Source organism: Prunus mume, unplaced genomic scaffold (genome assembly GCF_029339155.1).
Source record: "Prunus mume cultivar Tortuosa unplaced genomic scaffold, ASM2933915v1 scaffold9, whole genome shotgun sequence".
Lineage (NCBI taxonomy): Eukaryota > Viridiplantae > Streptophyta > Magnoliopsida > Rosales > Rosaceae > Prunus > Prunus mume.
This window is the reverse complement of record NW_028296555.1, coordinates 4,628-26,156: the sequence shown is the minus strand read 5'-3', so window position 1 is coordinate 26,156 and position 21,529 is coordinate 4,628. Positions and strand designations below refer to the sequence as shown.

General features: G+C 36.6%; 2 protein-coding genes across 6 annotated transcripts; one reads left to right on the top strand and one right to left on the bottom strand.

Annotated features, from left to right (window-relative positions):
* Window positions 1-5,905: 5,905 nt before the first annotated feature.
* LOC103336020 (protein SENSITIVE TO PROTON RHIZOTOXICITY 1) lies at window positions 5,906-8,714 on the bottom strand. The gene is made up of 2 exons (XM_008239056.2): window positions 8,441-8,714; window positions 5,906-7,633 (listed from the first exon to the last, which is right to left on the bottom strand). The coding sequence occupies exon 2, from the start codon at window positions 7,611-7,613 to the stop codon at window positions 6,024-6,026; it is 1,590 nt and encodes a 529-aa protein (XP_008237278.2). The 5' UTR covers window positions 7,614-7,633; window positions 8,441-8,714; the 3' UTR covers window positions 5,906-6,023.
* Window positions 8,715-17,730: 9,016 nt separating this feature from the next.
* Window positions 17,731-21,038, top strand: LOC103336034 (tRNA (mnm(5)s(2)U34)-methyltransferase, chloroplastic). 5 transcript variants are annotated; one of them, XM_089043654.1, is made up of 6 exons: window positions 17,906-18,046; window positions 18,278-18,338; window positions 18,518-18,581; window positions 19,009-19,201; window positions 19,320-19,393; window positions 19,823-21,038. In XM_089043654.1, the coding sequence occupies exons 1-6, from the start codon at window positions 17,921-17,923 to the stop codon at window positions 19,980-19,982; spliced, it is 678 nt and encodes a 225-aa protein (XP_088899780.1). In that variant the 5' UTR covers window positions 17,906-17,920; the 3' UTR covers window positions 19,983-21,038. The 5 variants fall into 5 exon arrangements, with proteins under 5 accessions (XP_088899782.1, XP_088899778.1, XP_088899777.1 ...); XM_089043656.1 differs by lacking the exon at window positions 18,278-18,338 and having other exon boundaries at window positions 17,731-18,046; window positions 19,779-19,915; XM_089043651.1 differs by lacking the exon at window positions 18,278-18,338 and having other exon boundaries at window positions 17,734-18,046.
* The last annotated feature ends 491 nt before the right edge of the window (window positions 21,039-21,529 follow it).

The following is a 21,529-nucleotide window of genomic DNA, read 5'->3' as shown; positions in this document are numbered from 1 at the left end:
GAATAGAAGCTTGTAAACCCAATCTAGTTAATGGCTTAGCAGCAACTTGTACAAGACCAATATGCAGAAAATTATTACCATCATGCTTATGTTTTTTAATGGCATCTAAATTCAATAATTGGCAAGACTCATGTTCTTTACTTAAAGCATACACTTGTTCTACAGTTTTAACATGTGTAGTTGTATTAAAAGCATTCAAAGACCATTTTTTTCTGTATATATTTTTATCAGGTACTTTAGGTATATTCCAATCACAAAAATCTAATTGCTCATTATCATCATTAGAATTATACTCAAATTGTTCTTCATTTACTATCTCGGGTAGATGTCCTATAGTGGTTCTAGAGCTGCTCGAACTACAAGAATTTGTTCTAAAGACGACTCATCTTTACTCAAGTGTATGGGGTTGGAAGAATGAAGAAGAAGATAAATAGTGACTCTTAAACCTTACTGTTTGTTCTAAAAGAAACCTATCAGTAATCTTCCTAATTTTCTGTCTCCTGCCCACCTATGCATTGCCCTACCACGGGACTTATCGACTGGAAAAAGGACTCACAGGTCAGACCTTAAGGAAGAAAACCAAAGAAGTAACTTAAAGAACAAAAGAAAGACAAGAAGAAACTAAGAACTTCAACTCAGAAATCCTAAACCAGCCACTTGGGTTGGATGAGTTGCAACTTAGGCAAAATTCTCACAACTCTTATGGCTCTGATACCAAAAGGGGTCTAAAACCAAGAGGGATTAGAATAGATAGTAAGGAAACAAACGTATAGGAATAATCGCAATTTATGCACAAATTTAATCAAAGAATAAACAAATATTGAATGTATAAAAATAATGGTATGAATTAAATGTAATGAATTTATGAACATAATATATAATTTGAAAATATTCAAAAAACTTTTATTGACATAGGCTTAGTGAGAATGCTTACAAAAGATAGCTTCCTAGTTATGCATCAACTCAGTTGTTCTTCAGAGAGAACAATTTGAAACTAAGAAAACTAAATTTTACATTCTGTTTACAAATGAGGCCGAAGCCTCCTTATAAAGAAAGACATAACTCGAGAGAAATAAAGTAACTCAAGTAAAATTAAAGTGACTCAAGTAAACAAACTCTAGTACAATAATTACAGGCGACTTTTACTCAGATGCTTTCACTTTTACTTAGATGCTTCAGCTTTTGCTTTCGCTTTCTGCTGCTTTCACTTTCACTCTCATGCTTTTACTTTGACTCAGATGCTTTCACTTTTACTCAGATGCTTTCACCTTTCAGCTTTGTCGGCATGGTGACTACTCACTGAATTGAGATCATAGGCGAATAGGCTTGAGGTCTTGTCCATGGGGATAATCAGACCATCTCATCGGGCGATCAGGGCTAGGGCTCAAAGGCCGAGGTGGAGGAGGACTCAGATTCATTGTCATCATCATCATCTTGCATTTCTTCACTTGCAAAAGTAACTGTTTAGCTAAATCTCTCAGCTCAACTTTAGACTTTCCTTCAGTAGGAATTTGGGAAGGAGAGAAGAAGAAGGCTTAGGCTTAGGCTCGAGCTTAGGAGGCGTCTTGAAATCTCTGTAAAAATATTCAGATATACGGTGGACTTCAAAACGATCCCACCATTTAACAGAAAAATGTCGGAAAAAGAATCTCTTCTCCCAATCTGCATGATAATTCCATTTCATAATCCAGGGGATCTTGTAACGGGTAAAAATAACAAGGGTGTAGGGAAAAATAAATCACGCTCAGGAAGCTTAACTCGAGCGAGAAAGTAGTAATAAGCTCAGTGATCGCAGAGGGGATAATTTCAGAGACAGACCATGAGTATCCCACCAGTGAAGAAACCAGTAGGGAAGCTGATCATTTTTAAATTTATTATCAAAATTTATAAACCAAGAATGTGAAAACTCAGGGGTTTGGTGTAGGAAAATATAATAAAAGGACTCAAGCAGTTCGTATTAGATTGTGATTCGATGTCGGTGTGTTTCTAAAAGGCGGATGATCCTATAACTTTAACTCCAGATTTTTCAGGTTGTTCAGTTTTTAACTGCTTAAGCATTTCTTCTATTTTGTCAATTGTAGAGGATGTCTTAAGAGCAAACTTAGGCTGTAAGTCTTGGAATTGGACTAGGGGCTTTTCTGTAGACTTAATGGTAGGCTCAATAGGCAAGGATTTATCAATTTTTGTTTCAATTTTATCTAGTTGTTTTCCTATAGTAATAAGACTCTGATTTGTATAGTTATTCTGTTCTATAAGGCGTTTATTGGGCTCATCATTTGGATCTGTTAACTTAAATGGGCTTGCAATGACATTCCTAGATCCATGTTTAATTTTAATTGTTTCTGCAGGGGGGTGACTAGATATTACTTCAGATTGATCTAATTTCATCCATTTTTCTTTGGTTATAGTTTTTAACTCAGTAGGACTGTAACGGCTTTCTATAAAATCAAGATAAAACATTTCTTTTTTCTCAGTTCTCATATAATTTTTCCATTCAGCAAATATTTCTTGTCTTTTATATATATATATATATATATATATATATATATGTTTAAAGTAAGTGCAGTTCTGTTTTGTATCCATCATTCTGAAACATTAGCTTGAGTATGAGTTGGGCGGCATACATATTTTGTATTCTATTTTGTATTTTGATTTGTTGTAGGGTGGAGGGCTAACATTGCGAATGTATTAAAGTTCTTATTATATTTTAGAATGTGAAACTTGGAAACATAAGCTTATGTATGTCAACATCAAAATATACTTCTTTGTTATTATATTCCTGAATGCGGATGAAAGGTGAACTCAATATTTAATCAAAGGCATACTGGTATAGGCAAGATATATAATTGCCAAGACAGATGCGAACAAAAAAAGGTTCTAATAAAGCAATTCTAACATCTTCGAGGGCTCTTTTGGTACGTCGGATTGTGCTGTTTAATGTCGAATAGTACTAATCTGTTCCAAAGAGTACTGACTATTTATCCATAATATTATAAGGCACTTGGTCTTGTTCCAGATAACTAGTCTGACAAAGTTATACATTGTTTTTTTTTAAGTTACGATCATACTTTTTTTTCCTTTGATAATTTAAGTTGAAATTGAAATTCATATGACAAAAAAAATTTGTGAGATACAGTGATTACATAAATCCATTTGAGAAGAGCACACCAAAGATCTGAACCAATCGAACCGACACCCATTGGTGATGATACAAATTTTTTTTGGCAACATTCATATGACAACATTTTTTTTATCTTGTTTTGCCAACATCTAATATATTGCAACTAATTCAGAAAATGTATACAAAGTTGCATCCTTTACGCAAACTGATTCAACCCATTGGTGGTCTTGATCTCATATTCTCAATATATATGCATCTCAAACATCTTTAGAATCAGTATGTGATAGAAACCCTTCAACCTTAACCCAATGCCAAAGAATCATAACTGTTATTTTTTATTGAAACTGGATTTACAATTACATGCCCTAGAATGAGTATAATCCCACTAATATAATCGCTTCCGAGTTAAGCAAATAACAACCGTTAACTAACAAAACAAATTGCCAGCTAACTAACCAATTGCCTAACAAAACCTTGCCAGCTCAGCTAACATACAAAAAGACCATATTAACCCTGAGAATCCTATCAATTACCCTCCCCTTTAAAACAGAATCCTTGTCCTCAAGGATCAAAACTTCAGTGGATCAAAACTTCAGGAGCTGCAGCATTACCGCGCTTAACCATACAACGATCCAAAATAGCCATGGGATGATCTTGCAAAATTCCAGTATCGGTGATCATGGGCATATTTGGGGAAATAGTAACATCTGATCCCAAATGCTTCTTTAAACATGAAACATGAAAGAAAGGATGCAATTTAGAAGAGGTAGGCAACTTCAAACGATAAGCAACAGTGCCCACCCGAGAAAGAACTTCAAATGGGCCATAAAATTTCGGTTGCAACTAATGGAAAGGATGTGAAGCCAAGGAAAGGTGCTGATAAGGTACCAGACGCAGATAAACCAAATCACCGACTTGAAACTCCCACTTAGTTCGATGCTTATCTGCTTGAACCTTTATACGAGTTTGAGCAGCCAGCAAATTAGCCCGTAATAGGGAGAGTACTCAATCCCGAGCAACTAAACTACGGTCGACAAAATCCAATCGAGTGGTGTCTGCTTGCTTCATAGACCAGCACTGTTGGAGGAGGCTGACCATATACAACCTCAAATGGTGTCATTTTTGCCGAGACTTGGAAGGAAGTATTATAAATCCACTCAGTCCACGGAAGCCATTGAACCCACTGCTTTGGTTGTAAACCCGAAAAACACTGCAGATAAGTTTCCAAACATCTGTTAAGCACCTCAGTTTGGCCATCAGTTTGAGGATGATAGCCAGAACTCATGCACAATTTAGAACCTTGTAAAAGAAAGAATTCCTTTCAAAACCCACTGATAAACATAGGATCACAGTCACTGATGATAGAAGTAGGCATTCCATGCAGCTTAAACATATTATCAACAAAAACTTGAGCTACTACAGCGGAAGTATAAGGATGCTGCAAAGCAATGAAATGGGCATACTAGGATAAGCGGTCGACCACAACAAAAATAATTTTCTTAACCTTACAAGAGGCAAACCAACTATAAAATCCATAGAAATGTCATACCACACCCTATTAGGAATTGGGAGAGGCTGAAGCAACCCAGCAGGAGACTCATAATTCCTTGCTTTTCCTGCTTCCATTTAACGGCTAGTTAATTCTGGGTAACTCTTCTCCTCCCACGATCTCCTTCTTCAGATTATAAAACAGATTTCTTCACTGTTTGAAGAAATCATCAAACCTAACTTCTTCATATTCCTGAGTAACCCGAAATTTCTTTAAATTTCTTGAAAAGTTTCGAATATCTCCTCAATTCTGCCTGAATATTTTTTTTTATGCCTCTCCAAGAACTCGTGCTGGAAGCTCTTCTTCATTCCCTCCTCCTCTCACATCTTAGGCGAAGGTGTCGACAAACATGCTATTGAGATTAGAAGCAAGCTTCACCCATATTCTAAGAAGAATTTGGATGAAAATATCCTTCATTTGCTCGGAAATGCCCTTATTCTGGGTCCTGTCTAGTTTGGGAAAGTCCTTGAGGAACTAATCACTCTAATTAAGAATCTGAGCAGATCATACCCTTCCAGTGAAGTGAGGAATAGCTCCGTGAAGTGGTCAAACTGGATTGACCAACTCTCTCCAAGGTATGAAAGTCACTGGAAGAAAGCTGGTATATTCGATTCTTTAATTTTGTCCAAACACTCAATTAATAGGGATGAGAACCTGCTAGTTGCTGCTTTATGTTTCTGGAACTCTTCCACAAACACTTTCGACTTCCATGTTGGTCCTATGTCTCCAACCCCAATTTTTATTTATTTTACTGGAGGAACAACTTGATTGTATCTGAGTTCCTTATTTCTAACAATTGCCTGCGTTTTTCCTCGATTGTATCTGAGTTCCTTATTTCTAACAATTGCATGCTTTTTTCTTCTTAAACCTCCGTACTCTTTGTGAGTTTCAGTTTTAAAATTCCTTCTATGATTATCCAAAAAGAGGAAATTGTAATTTCTTTCATTTCCTAAATTCTATATACAAGATATCCAAACACTGAAATTTGAAATTGACGTAATTTTAAATGTTGTAATTACAAATTCCGTCATTTACAAATTCTATGAAAATTAGAATTCCTGCATCCAAACGCACCATTATTCTTTCACAAATGCCGAATATGAAATACAGAAGCAGCAAGATGACTAATGAATAGGAAAGCTAATGGCATATACATGATGCAGAATTGGTAGACCTTAGTACTGGCCCTGGTTTTTCAGATTTAAGCATGTGTAGAGCGTAAAGCTTCCAATAAGTTTCTAAGTAGTGAAGAAAATGATTTATTTAAGCTCAAGAAATCACATAATACATGGGATCGCCTAACCTTACAACTGTTACAGAAAACCATACCCTGGTGGCGAGCCGTCATTAATATCACTCCAGATTATTCGAATTTGGCTCGCCTCCACTTTTGTGAGTGTAATTACAGGACCCTGGCATGAGAAAAGTGAATGAACTCTCTGAATCCTCAAATGGGGGTCGAGGGAACTCATGAAACCCATCAAAATTACATGTTTCAAAATTCAATGGGGAGAAATAACTAGTAGGATCGTTGATACTTTCTTTCACATCCATGAGATTTTGAACTACATCACCCACACCAGGAGCAGTGGAGCCAAAACTGAAGTTAATATTTCCAACTCTGTTTGATGCTTCACTGCCTTCCCCATGGTCGGCTGGCCCTGGAGTTCCTTTTGTTTCATCAACGGGTATGGCAGGAGTGTGGCCTTGAAAAAGGGCAATATGCCCAAAAAGCTTGTCTTTCCTTGAGAAGGTAGTGCCACAAGAACAAAGCCATTTGTCCTTACCACAATGCTTCTCATGAGTTTTAAGATCTGCAATAACAGAGAACTTCTTGGTGTTGCATCTGCTGCAAGTGTAACTTTTGTCACAGTGGGTTCTCTTGTAGTGATTTTTGACACATAAGATAGTCTTCAATGGCTGAAACTTTTTGTGATCCTTGTTCCGCTTGCAGCCAGCATAGGGGCAGGAATACCTTTTGATAAGTGTTGGTTCAGAGCTAGATTCTTTGTTGGGCTTCGCAAGTGCTGCTGGGGTTTTGTACTCATCTCCATGACCTCTCATGTGCATCCTTAAATTTGCATCCCTCTTGAATCCCTTTCCGCATATTGCACAAAAGTGAGTGTGAGGTGCAAGGATTTCTTCTTTCTCTAACTGTAAAATTTCATAGCTGCCAGGTGGAAGGTTCTCACCTTCATCAGCATCTTCTTCGTCTTTTGATTCGTGTTCTTCAACGCTGTAGTTTTGCTCAGTCCCATAATTACTGATGAGATCAGTCTGGTTGGATTGATCAGCTAATTTGCTTCCGTTACTATTTTGCAGCTTCACAGAAGCATCAGTTCCTACTCCAGAAGGAACAAATGACCCACCAAGCTGCCCAAACTGTCCAATAGAAGGTGTCGCGGTGGAAAGTGTATGCTTCACGGATGGTAGAAGACTACCTGCAGTAGAGATCAACTGAGCAATAATTGAAGTCAGATCAGCTGTTATGAGCTGCTGTTGCTGAGCCACAAGTTCATCTGGTCGTCCTAGAACTTGACCTCTCCGGCCGACAATCAAATGCACTAAATCCTGGAGCTGGTGGATCTTTTGTTCCAAGAAAGAAAGATTGTTCAACATTGTTCTTGGATCCCAATCTTGACTTTTATTGGCCTGGGGTGTTTCACGCATCCGACCATCTTCTCGATTTGCCATTTTTGTGTCATTATTGGAGTTGCAAGGAAGGGATGTTTGAGTTTCAGAAGGCTGGTTGAATTCCTGGAAGGATGGTTCAATCCTGATGCCACCATAATCTAAAATAGAGGGATCTTCCCACTTCTGTTGATGGAGCTGTGGTTTGAAATTGGCAAAAGGAGGACAATCTGAGGAAATCTTATTTGTTAAATCATTCCCAGAGGAAGGATTTTCCCAGGCATCTGCACATAAATTTTCTTTATGATCCATTTTCCAAATTAAATGCGCACCTGATGTATCAAAACCCAACACCAATCCAGCTGAAATTAATAACGATTAAGAAAATAGTCGACATAGTACAAAGAAAATACAAACTAAATGAATCATATAATCAGCGAATGGTATCAATAATCCAATTAAGATCTAGCTGCCTTCTGATCTCATGTCGAGTTTGAGAGAAATAATAACAAAAAAATTTATTCATTATCTTCATCACATACATGCAACCAAAACTCTCAACTAATACCCATTAGATTCCACAAAAAATTATTCTTCGAATTACAAATTATTACTAAAAATACTGACAAACTATTTTTTTTAAAATTTACTCATGAACAGCAACCGCAAAAGGTTATTACAATTGCAAGGGAACCATAGACTGTCCTCACAAAATCATTCCCTACCTACCTTCCATTTACATATGAACCTAAGTTTCCAAATATAATATATTGATTACTTGCTATTTGTTCAGATGCAATAACTTTCATGACACAATTAAAGAGCAATTGAAGATCCCAAAATCTCATTTCAACATGGCATAAGCTGAAATCTTTTCACTAAACCTAAATAACCAATCTTCTCTGGTTCTAACTTCTATTGGGTAATCCAAAATCCCACCAAAAATCATTCATAATTTCCAAAAGCAGAAACCATTTCAGTGGAAGAACAGATAAGATGTATAAAATAAAAAAAATAAAAAAATAAACTCACTATCAGAAAGTTGAAGAGAACTTGAAGCCCAATACAGATAAAGCTCAATCTTAGGCATAAGTTATATACAAAAGAACCGTAGAAATTGAAAGCAAGAAAAGTTTTACCAGATTGAAAGCTGCACAGATGCTCTTTTGTCTTCCTCTCAGTTGGCTGTTACATACTTCTACAGAAAGAAAGAAGAATGGAAAAAGAGAGAGAAATGCAGCTCAAGCTCAAAGCTCAATCGCAATCTCTGTTACAAAAGCTATTTTGTCAACCCCATCAATCCGACCGTCCGATTTCTGTGCCCCACCTTATCATATTTGTTAGACCTTTAATCGTCACCGTTGGTGGGTTCTTCTCGGCTGCGGTCAGATTGATTAGTTTTGTTACGGTGCAGCTTTCGTGTACATGGACCCGCCCATGGGTTAAGAAAATTTGACTAGAAGAAGACGAAATTTGAAGTCTGATTGGAGATGGTATGGCCCCACATATGTCTTTTCTTCGTTGTTTGTGAGATGCAGTTGCCAATTTGACTTGGTTTAGTTTAGTGGGTTTTATTGACCAAAAAATAAGAGAAAAAAATGGATAAAATATTTTTTTTATTTCATTTGTAAGGATAAAAGGGTGAGTGAACCGGTGGCGGGTTTAATGAGGAGGAAGCTTTCAGGGAAATTGGTATGTAATGTTTCTAGGAAGGTGGTAAGCATGCAACACGCTTCCAATCCCGATAGTTATTGAATCGTAGCTGACTACGATATGCACTACCTGACTATTATGCATAGGTATATACTCTTTATTAAGTTCTAAAATATTCATGGTTTTAGAAATATCGGTAACTTAAAAACACGAAAATTTTGATGGAAATATCGGGATATTATCGATATTAATAAAAATTGAATAAAAACTACAGAAATTGTAAGAAAAACTTGAAAATTCTCTTGAAACTTTGGATTATGTTTATTTAGTCAATTATTTATTACTTTATCACAAAAAATTGGAAGGTAATGCATTGCATGATAAATTTAACTAATTTAAGTTAATTATATAATGAGCTAACAAACACTGCGAGTGTAGAAAATATGTAGTAATTAATGAAAGAATATTAAACACATCATAATCATTTATTTATAATGATTTACTACAATATTTTACACTTAATATATTGCATGGTAAAATACATAAATGACTTAGTACCTCAAAGAGTTCCCATAAGATTCAAATTTGAGTTTATTCCTCGGTTCTATTATGTATATAGGTATATACTCTTTGCTAATGGCATGGATACAATAAGAAATCAAGAATTCGATTTTCTTTCACTAATTCATGACTTTTCCGTTCCAAATAAATAAACATGTTATTGGAGGTCACAATCCATGAATTAGTCAATAGAGAATAGTTGCCAACTATCATTCAAAATGAAAATGATTCATGAATTTTCTGCTTCAAGTAAATAAACATGTCAATATGATGTTAAGGGTTTGGGTCGCTCTCTCATTCACACGAGGAGAGCCTTGACAGCTAGGGTTAGTTCTCCAGTTTTCTTTACTCATTCTCTACACCATCTCTCTCTCTCAGTCTTCCCTAATTGTCTCTTTGGGTTCTTCTTGGTGAATTGGGCATGACATTTTTTTTGCTCCTTTGTTCTTCGTGGGGTGGTTGCATTAGCTTCCTTTCTGGGTTCCTAAGGAGCCAGTCGTTGGTAAAGGGTCTCCATCTTAACTCCATGGAGATGACTACCGCCTATTCTGCTCAAGGGGATGACAAGTATGCGGCATCAAGCGGAAATCGAAGCGTCTGGCGGTGTTAGGCATCGATTGTTAGTGGCATGAATTTTTCTGGTAAGCATAGTTTTTTAATCGAGGATTTTGTTGACAAGGCAGAAGAGACCAACCTCGAGGGGTCTCCAAGATCTCCCTAATAATTTTCTTATGGAACATTCGTGGGCTTGGCAACTGATGAACGTTCCTATTATGAAGGCCTTTCTCGTTGTCCTAACATTGTGAGCAACTGAACCTGCTGTGACAAGCACTAGCTTTGGGATCCCAGTTGCTCCTGAAGTGTACTGAACCGAATACACATCCTTGTTGAATAACAACAAGTATAAAAACAAATAAGAGAATAATAATAAATCGAAATATGCTATATATATAATCACATTAATACAACAGTATAATAAATTACATAATACTAACTTGGATAGATGATAAAGTCCTGCAGAGTTGCAGTGTCCTTTAGATAGTATTTCTCCTCTACCCTTGTGCTTGTAATTTGATAGGAGTTTGTCTACCAGGATTAAACTATCACAAATCAAAGCCTAAGATATGTGGCTTTGATTTATGGCGAAAGTGATATGATTTCTCTTAGGAAGTGCTTATGTGTGAGAATGATAATTCTGTTCCAAAAATTGCATGTTCTAGTTTGGACGAATTGTCAATATATAGAGGTTTGACACCTCTTCATCCAACATTTACATTAACTATTTAACATATTCGAACGAATTTCTAATTAATAAAAAGAAATTATTAATTAAATCACAGAGCCCAAGACCCAAGGCCCAAGGCCCATCTTTTGACAATTATATATTCCAAGCCCAAACCATGATGAGGCCCAACTTTACCTCCACTAGACCCATACCCTAAATGCAAGTTTATTTTTCCTATACAAACTCCCTTCCAATGTGGAACTAAATGCAAGTGTATTTTTCCTATACAAACTCTAACAATCCTCTGCTCTGCTCTACAGCTTTTGTATGGTGAAAATTTAGGACCCAATTGGGAAAGTTCTAACTTTCTATCTTTAGCTTTGATGTCAACAGCGGAAATCTAGTGGGGACTTTGCAACATATGAACAAGCTTTTTGTTGGAGGATTAGGAAGATATGTAGTTGTTAATGCTTGTGATGTAAGTGGGGTGAGCTATGGCAGCTTTAGGCTTTGTTTGGGAGAGGGCTCTTATAAGGTGGTGAAAGTCTTGATTAGTGAAAGAAAGGTCAAATGGGAAAATGGGCACGCTCAAAAGGCCAGCGCTTTGGCACCCCAAAATGGGCTCAACTAGTTCGAGCCCGATGAAAAAAGGATGATGACAGTGTCACCTCTTTGAAGTGGGATGAGAAATTGAGAAGCACTGCACGAGGGTTGAGAGTTAAGATTAATGGCGGTGCCGTCTTTGACCCAAACAAAGATTTTTGGAGGTAGGTTTTTTCGCTTACATTTGATTGTGATTGAATATGGTGAGTATGGTGTACTTATTAAAATTACATTTGTTTCAAAATTCAGTATATCTTTTTTTGTCATTTTATATTAGAATAAATTAGTAATTAAATAAATAGTTTGGTCAAAGGGTGTACTCAGTTAATTTTAGGGCTCGTTTAGAAACACCCTTTATTAACTCACATTTGTTCCGTAGAATGAATTTAAAAAAAAGAATTCAAATAGTAAGTCAAATGTCTTTCACATGATTTTTTAGAGGAAATGTAAATAAAAACTAACAGTAGGTAAGGGTGGCCAAGGTCGGGATTGGATCGGTTTCATTTTAAAATTAAAGCTGAACCAATAACAATATAACGGTTTGGTTCGGTTCAATTTTGACAAAAGTCATAAAGAAAATCAAACCAAACAAAACGAATTTAATACGGTTTGAGCCCAAGTCCTTTTCTCTTTCCTTTTGCATTTTTTCAGTATTGTTATCCCAATTACAACCAACAATTTCACAACTTGCTCCTATACTTAAGTAATTTTCTAGAGTACGAAACCATCTTAAACCTCAACAATCCATAAAACTTCAAACTTCAAATTTCAATTACTAATATAACTCAATTCAAATATTTATATATAGTTATTACCTAATTAGAGTATTACACATGTAAAATATAATATAAATAATAAATATACACATAAAAAATTTGGTTTGGTTTAAATTAGTTTATAGAAATTCAAAATCAAACTAAATCAAACCATATAGGATCCGGTTTAGTTTTTAAACATTTGATTTCTTAATGGTCAAAATCAAATAAAACCTACAATTGCGATTTAATTTGGCCGGTTTCATCGATTTGGCTTGCCCAACCCTAATAGTAGGTGCTACATTGACCATTTAATATAGGCTTAATTATATACATGCCCACTGTGCTTTCAAACTTATCTCATATTACCACATGTGTTTGCAAACGTCTCAAAGTACCCCCCAACGTTTAAAAAACCGTCTCAAGTTACCCGTTCCATCAGTTTTTGACGCGTTACATTTACGAGCGTTGGGCTGATTCGTTTTAACCTTTAACCTCTTCGAATAAGGGTTTCTTAGTTTCTAACAAATGAGGAAATTGGGTGAGAAGGGGAAATTGGAGAAGAGGGTTGTCAAAATCTGAGGGTTCCTTCGATTTTGGGAGAATTTGGAGAAGAAATCATTGTTTGGTGTTAGACTTGAAGGCTAGAAAGTGCGAAGATGGTGGTGCTTAGAGAATTTGGAGGTTGTCAACCCATATGTAAGTGGACCCATTCTCACTCGATTTTCTTGATTTTGGCATGTGCATTGAACTGTTAGGGTTTTTTTTGCATCTTTTTGTATACTTTTTGACTCTGTGCTGGTCCTGGTGTGGTCATTGTGTGGTTCTTGCGTGTTCCTAGTCTGGTGTGTTGGTGGAGTTTTTGTTTTGTTTTTTCATATACTTTTTTACTCTGTGCTGACCCCAATACACCTTATGTGGTCCTTGTGTGTTCCTTGTATTATTCTTGTATGGTCCTTGTTTTGTCTATTGTTACATTTGTCCATTTGTTAAGTGAATCTTCCTCTTACATAGATAAAGATGCTGATGAGGTTGTCACATTTAAGTTTTTCCATAGAGGTAAACTAGTTAAAAATGGAAAGGACAATGAACGGTCTTATTTGGGTGGTGAAGTCAGTTGGTTTGATTATTGTGAAGTTGACTATATGTCCATGTTAGAGATATTTGGAATAGCTAAAGATTTGGGATATGACGATGAGTATGATGTGAGTTTTTATGGTGAAGAGTTTGGAACTGATAGACTCATTCAAATAATATCAGATAGTTCACTTTTAGCTTGTATGAGCACGGTACCTAAAAGCAATAGCAGGGTAATATTTTTGTACTTGAAAGTAGTGAGCTTGACTTCAAGCCAAGTGGGGAATGATAGCAGTGATCAAGAATATTCTTGTTTTGAGGATGATGATAGCAGTGATCCAGACTTTGAAGACAGTGACTATGCACAGAGTGATGAAGAGATTGACTTATTGAAGAAGGATGATAAGTGGTTTGAAGGTTATGTGGATCATAGTATTTTTGACAATGATCCTAATGCAGAGGAAAATGATGAGTCAGACAATGGAGAAGAGTCACCTACACTTATTTGCCCAAATAGTTCACCAAGTGAAGATGATGCAGTGGGTGAACTAAGAAGGAAGAAGAATAGGATGCCAAAGGTGAAGATTTCAGACCTGAAATTGATATGGCACACCCAGGTTTCAAAATAGGTTTAAGGTTTGTAACTGCTGAGTTGTTTAGAAAAGTTGTGAGGATATACTCCATTAATTGTGGAAGGGAGTTGATTTTTATGAATAATGACCGTAACAAAATAAGAGTAGTATGTGAAGAAGGCTTTCCTTTTGTTATCCATGCTACAAGTATTAGTGGTAGCATTTACTTGCAGGTGAAAACCTTTAATCCTACACATGTTTGTAGTAAGGGGACTAAAAATATACATGCTACTGCTGGCTGGTTGGCTGAAAGATATTCTGGCGCAGTTAAGGCTCAATCCAAATTGGACTGCTTCTTCTTTTGTAGAGCAAGTTCACCAAGACTATGGTTACTGAGACCATATAGAGCAACTGTGTACAGAGCAAGAGCCATGGCAGTTGACATTGTAGAGGGGTCTTATAGTAAACAATATGAAGTATTGTGGGATTATTGTCATGAGTTAAGAACTAGAAATGTGGGAAGTACAGTTATCATTAAATCTGAAATGAAAGGTGATAGGCCACGGTTTCAAAGAATTTACATCTGTCTTGCAGCCTGTAAGAAGGGGTTTTTAGATGGTTGTAGGCATGTGGTTTGCTTGGATAGGTGTCATGTCAAAGGGCCTCACCCTGGGCAAGTGCTTTCTACAATGGGAGTTGATGCAAACAGCGGAATGTTTCCACTTGCCTATGCATATGTAGAGATTGAGAGCAATTCAACATGGTTGTGGTTTTTAGAATTATTGAGTGGTGATCTGAATATTACGAATAGCCATGGTTATGTATTTATGACTGACAAACAAAAAGGGTTAATAGATGTTGTGGATGCTCTATTCCCTCATGCAGATCATAGACATTGTTTGAAACATCTAAATGGAAACTTCTATTTGGAACATAGAGGTCTTGCCTTGAAACATCAAATGGAAGCAATTGCTAGGGCCACAACAGTGCCATGGTTTCATGCATAGATGAGAAAGATGTTGCAGTTGTCTAAACCTGCACATGATTGGCTTGTTGAGAAAGATCCTAGGCATGGGAGTAGGGCATATTTCAAGAGTGATTCCAAGTGTGACATGCTTATGAACAATCTATGTGAGGCATTCAACCGTAGGATAATGGATGCCAAAGACAAGCCTATTCTGACTATGCTAGAAAGAATTCGGTTGTATATAATGTTGTTGATGGCGGGAAGAAGGGTTTTATGTGAGACATGACATGGACAAGTTGGGCCAAGAATTAGAAAGATATTAGAGAAAAACAAAGGAAAAGCTCAGTGATGCATTCCTAAGGCTGCTAGACAGAATAAGTTTGAAGGAATGCACCATAGTGACCGCACCTTTGCTGTTGATTTGAATGTCCACTCTTGTTCATGCCATGCTTGAGATTTGAATGGAATACCATGTTCGCATGCTTGTGCTGCAATAAGTTGGTTTCATGGGAATCCAGAGGACTTTTGTGATGCAGTGTACAAGAAAGAGGCTTATTTGAGAGCTTATGAACCAATGATTATGCCTATGACTAGCCAAGATCAGTGGATGAAGATTAATTTACCTCCATTACTCCCTCCAAAATACCACAAGCAGCCTGGCAGGCCTAAGAAGACAAGAAAACAAGTTGTTGATGAACCTAAACAACCTGCTAATCCATATAAGCTTCCTAGGTATGACATCCCTTTAAAGTGTGGCAATTGCGGTGGAGAAGGGCATAATCGAATTAGTTGTAAAGTATGTGTCATTATAGGCTTATTGCTTTACATTTAAATGTATTTGATTTGGTTTCTGACTTGATGACTTTGGTTATTAGGAACCTAGAAATCCCAACATAAAGCCTACTAAGAAGAGGAACGTTGCCAATGACAAACTTGCAATAAGTGCCACGGTTTCAACTATGTTTTCACTCATCAAAATTTTATATCATGAAAATTTCTAATTATTATTTGTTTTAGGAAAGAAGAAGAGATGGTGGAGACCAAAGTAGTGGACAACAGAGTATGTAATTAAGGCAAAGGAAACAAGCAAGCAGTTCCTAAGGGCCTTCTCAATCCCAGGCATCCTGAAGTAGCTGATGCTTCTCAATCCCAACCATCTCAAGCAGCTGATGCTTTTCAATCCCAGCCATCTCAAGCATCTGAACCTCCCAAATTATCTCGAGTATAACAATGTAGGAGGAGGATGAAAGATCAACAGATCAGCCATTTTGTCAAAGATTCTTTTTTTCATCCTTGAATGTTGTGGAAGACTTTAATGGTCCAGCCATGGTTGTTGGTTTGTGGGATTATTGATGTCTGTTATGATTGGAACTTGTTTTGGTTGGAACCTGTATATTTGATGTCTATTATGTTTGGAACCTATTATGGTTGGACCTGTTTTGGAACATGAATATTTGATGTACGTTATGGTTGGAACCTATTTTGGTTTGTGCATATATTCCTAAGGTTGTTATGGTTGGAATTTGTTTTGGAACCTGTTTTGGTTTGTGTTATGTTTTAGAACCTGTTCTGTTTTGATTTGTGCTTATAATGACAGGTGCTTTTGCTAGTTTTGGGCTTTGCCTCTTGCTTTCCAGATTCCAGTAAACTTTGGCATGTTACCAAAGGCTACATATCCACCATAAACTTTGGCAAAGAAGGCATGTCCTGCTTTTTTAGGGAAAACTGAATTTTGGATCTCTTCTTCTAGATTCATCAAGAAATTACCATTCAATGTACCATTCATATCACAGATCAAACTGAATATCACACGTTGATCTGTCTAATCTCATTTGTAACCTCTAAACAATTTACCATTCATATCACAGATCAAACTTAACTAGCATTACATTACTTAACTAACTAGCATTAGATTCATGTCCCCATTTGTAACCTCTAAACAAGTTACCATTCATGTCACCATTTGTAACCCCTAAACAAATTACAATGAACAAACTTAACTAGCATTACATTATATTACACCAAATTACATTACATTACATTGCCAAAGTGCCTTACATTAGATTAACATTTGTTCTCAAATTAAATTTGCCCTTTGTTCTCAAATTACAGTGCCCACTGAACTACTGCCAAAGTGCCTAATTCATCTTCATGGCAAACACCACCAACCAGGAAAGCAATATAGCAGCCCACAATATTTTTGACTTTGCTAGAATCTTTGCATTTTCCTTCTTCACCCTATCAATATTCCTCAGCAAACCAGGTATCAAAGACTTTGAACGCTCACACATTTCTGCATCAAACCATTGAAAAAACCTACATCCTTTTTCTCCACTTCCCTGTATCAACCAAGAACAATGATTGAAAATTTGGGTGGTAAAATGATTGAAAATTTCATCAATCACTGACAATTTCATCAATAACAACTTTATCAATTTGTGATGCCCAAAACAATGACTGAAAATTTGATCTTAAACATGCTTACCTTTGACTTTGGGCAGACTAGAAATCTTCACCCTGGGTTTGAACTGGTCCAAGAAGTTTGCATCCGTGCTAACTTCCCACAATGACACCATTGGTCATGCCTTCCTTCTCTCCTGTTTCCATCAACCCAAATCTTCTACTCCACAATCTCCCAATTTCAAACTCCACCTCAGAGTTTTATAAACCCCTAATTTCTTCTCTAGCTTCTCCCAAAATCGAAGTAACCTTTAGATTTTGACAACCCTCTTCTCCAATTTCCCCCTTTGTTAGAAACTGAGAAATCCTTATTCGAAGAGGTTAACGGTTAAAGCGAAGTGGGGCCCAAGCGTTAAATAGCAGGCGTCGAAAACTAACAACGGGTAACTTGAGCGGTTTTAAAAATTGAGGATACTTTGAGGCGTTTGAACACATGCAGTAATATGAGATAAATTTGAAAGCACATGAGTATGTACATAATTAAGCCTTTAATATAATCGGCGGACAAATTTGGCTTAGAAAAAGTAATTTTGAGATTAAATTTGTTGGATTAGATTAGCGAAATAGTTCAGGGGTATTGCTGAAAATCCATTTTAACTGGAGATGGCCTAAGAGAGCTCGAAAGAGATAAGAGATGTTGGCACTGCCGCTGAGATTAGGCGCGCATTGGCCTGCGGTACAAAAACCTCTAATATCAACTTCAACACGGTGGTTCGTTTTCCCCTATCCGCGAAAAGTTTCGCTGAATGGCAATGGCCCCAGAGACCACTTTGACCGAAACGTTTCGAGGATCCCTGCGAATTCAACATCTTTCACTGGCAAGACCAATGATTTCGTTTCCGTTTCTCTCCCCAAAGACTCTCCTCTGTTTGGTACTCTTAACCCCCTTTTTCTTTGTCATCACAAGTACGCAGATATGATGCTGCCTTTATCTAAAATATGGCTATGAACTGTTTCTGTTTGGCTGCTAAGAAATTTGATGAAAGAAAAAAAAAAGACTTATGAATGGCATTTTGTTTATTAACTCCCGAATAGTACAAATGCTCAATTTTATAGTCAAAGTTTCTATCTTTTTTATTTCTTCTTAATTTTTCTTTGGGCAGGAGGAGGGAGGGTATGTGTGGTTCGAATTGTTCATTTTCCCAGTAACCAAACAGAGCAGTGGTTTGTGAGTTGTGGTTCTGGAATATGATTATATGAGGAATTGTGTAAAGTTAAATGTGTTTGATTTTGGAGTGAAGTCGAATTTGAATTAAAGAGAAAATGTGAGTTGAATTGTTAAAATATTTTAAATGAAACCAAACTAAAATCAAGCACTTATTAGAATTTGAACCACAATTCAGGATTGGAGGATTTACTGGTGAGCTTTATCTTGGGCAAGAAGAGGGCCACAGAAGTTTCTCACTTGTAAGAAGTTAATGACTAATTTCCCAAAATATGTGTGCATTTTGGATTGGAGGATTTACTATATCTACATTTGAGCCTACCTTAACCCACTTCTGATTTTTAACTTTATCAAGCATCTCTGGCTTTTTTGGTGTGCATTATCTTCTTTCACATATGCTGTTTATGCTTAGCTTGGCTGTTGAAAGCCTTTTTGTATAGGCTTCAATTAGCTATGCTTATAAATGCACTTGACTAGGGTTGACATTAGTCTATCTGCAGTTCTGCCCTAGCAGTTGTTTTAACATGCATCAAGTTTTGAAAAATTTGAGTGCTTGAAATTATACATTTCTCAACAGTCTCAGCCAATAGATTGATTTCATATTTTTACATTTCTTTTGTAATAATATTGTTTAAACATTTAATACCTTCTAGTTTCTATTCTTAACAGGGTTTGGAAAAGTGTTGTCCAAAAAGGAGATACAGTCATTGATGCCACTTGTGGCAATGGTCATGATACCTTAGCAATGCTGAAGATGGTTGCTGATGAATCGTGTAAGGGTTCTGTTTACGGGCTGGATGTTCAGGAAGCTGCTTTACAGAAAACTTCTTCTTTGCTGGAAGAGTTGGTCAGTCCAAATGAGGTACCCTTCTGTGCATTGGATGTCTGGACTGGACTGAACATAGTATCAATCTCGTGATGTGTTTTCTTTTTAAGGTTGTGGATGTATACTAATTCTCCTTAGTTTCAATTATATGCAGAAAGAACTTATTAAGCTTGTCTCCAAATGCCACAGTAAAATGGATGAAGTTCTTCCAAAAGATACATCTGTTAGGTACTCACTGTAACCCAAGTTTCTTGATGTTCCTATCTTATGGTTCTGTGTTTAAAATCTTAATGCAATTGGCATTTGATTTATGAGAAACGTGCGCAGAGCTAAAATAAGAAAGAAACTCTAGGCTGTTAAATTTCTTCTAATGGCCAAGATTAATGCAAATGCTTTTTGTACTTCTGTTTTATGTTCGATTTGTATAATCATAATCTTATTGGTATTCATATTGTTTGCTTCAATAACTTTTGGCTCTTTATTGAAGTCGGAATGTGTTCTGTATATTAACCAGGAAAGTTATTGAATATTCGACTAATGTTTATTATACTTAATATCATGCTCATATTGTATGGAAATATTATTGAACGTGTTACTGCATTATTTTTCTTAGTAGAAAACTTGCTTCCTGAAAGGTTTGATTTCGTGGGTGATTAGGCTTGTCGCTTTCAATCTTGGCTATCTTCCTGGGGGTGACAAAACAATTATCACACAGTCAGAAACAACACTGAAGGCATTGGAAGTTGCAAAAAGTATCGTGGTGCCCGGAGGTCTTATCAGTTTAGTGGTTTATGTGGGGCACCCTGGAGGATGGTAACAGTTCTGTTCTCAAATTTTATTTTTATTCACTCTGTATGCTAGTTTGTGCTCCCTGGTTTTTATTATGTTCATTATGCAGGTTGAGCAAAACCTATAACAATGGCTTGAGTAATTTTCGTTTAAGATACTAGAATAAATAAATAGATAAAGTTGGATAGTTAGGCCAATATAAGCTCAATTAAGTTCCTCCCAAACTACGCCTGAAATATTTTGCTTGTTATTATTAACAAAGGAATAGTTCTTTTGTAGCTAAAAACAATGAGTATGTTATAGCATGGGAAAATTGTTTTGCCCTATTGAATTTGAGTGTTTAGTGGGAGCATGACTTCTAAGGAACTTCTTGTGCAATGAAAGCAACAGTTGGAAGCTTGCCTTTTCAATCAACCTCCTTTTATTTTATTTTATAAAGTCTGGTAGATGAAGCCATCATTTATGCTTCCCCTTCAGATTGGTTTGGAATTGGATTAAGATATACGTGGTTAGTTTTAGGTACTAGAGGAATGTGATAGGCTGTTTGGGTTTTACGTTCTGGTCTTGCTCTGAGAGGAGAGAGGGGGAAGGGGAGAAGGAGAGTGAGATTGGAAGTCTTCTGTGACTAGTAAATTGGAAGTCTCAGACTCTTGTTAAGTTTGTGTATTTTCAGAATGAAGAAAAATCTATTTTTAGGCTCAAAACAAATAACGTGGATTGAATTCTAGAACACCGATGCTACTGTAGATCATAATAGAAGCTTTCTGCTCATGTTCGGTCGAAACAGAAAGTGCAGTATTCAAGATTGTTAGAATTCTTAGTTTGTATATGTATTTTCCGATTAGGAAGAGATGTATTTTCTGGAGATTTCAGCTAGAGAGAATGAAGAGAAATGAGGAAGGCACTGTTCTATTGAATTCTTACAATCTGGCTTACATAGTGTGTCTGACAGAGAGAGAAATGTGATTCTCTTCTAACAGAATTACAACTGTCACCCTATTAGGTGCTTACACGTGTCATACCAAATCTAAGCTAGAGAATCCACCTAGACTATGATCTAATGGTTCTCATTACATCATTTAAAATAGACGAGAACAGAAAATAGAAAATGACTTCGCCTAAGAAATCGAGTGCGAGGATTATAGAAAATGACTTCGCCTAAGAAATCAGGCAGAACAGGATTATATTTCAACACTCCCTTCTAATCCTTTAGCTGATTTCACTCCAAGCAAGCTTCTCAACCTCACAAACCGATCCTTAGGCGAGCCTTAGTCAAAATATACGCTATCTCGATCTTCTGTCTTGCAGTACACCAGTTCGATTTCTTTTGCTTGAATGGCTTCCCTTATAAAATGAAATTTCCTGCTGATGTGTCTTGTCTTTTGGTGATGAACTGGATTCCTTGCCATTGCAATTGCAGAGGTGTTGTCACATAGAATTGGAGTCCCTTCTACATTCTTCACCAAAATCTTCAAGCACAAATCTGAGCCACTTAGCTTGTGAAGTTGTATGCAGCGCTCACATACTCACTTTGTAGATAAAGCAACTGTGTTTTACTTGATGGAAGCCCAAGAG

Excerpts from the sequence above, each read along its gene's own strand:
- LOC103336020 (XM_008239056.2), bottom strand. The coding sequence starts at position 7,613 with ATGGATCATAAAGAAAATTTATGTGCAGATGCCTGGGAAAATCCTTCC.
- LOC103336034 (XM_089043651.1), top strand. The coding sequence starts at position 17,809 with ATGTTGGCACTGCCGCTGAGATTAGGCGCGCATTGGCCTGCGGTACAA. Across the intron at positions 18,047-18,517 it reads CAAAGACTCTCCTCTGTTTG|GATTGGAGGATTTACTGGTG; the intron begins GTACTCTTAACC and ends ACCACAATTCAG. Across the intron at positions 18,582-19,008 it reads GCCACAGAAGTTTCTCACTT|GGTTTGGAAAAGTGTTGTCC; the intron begins GTAAGAAGTTAA and ends TATTCTTAACAG.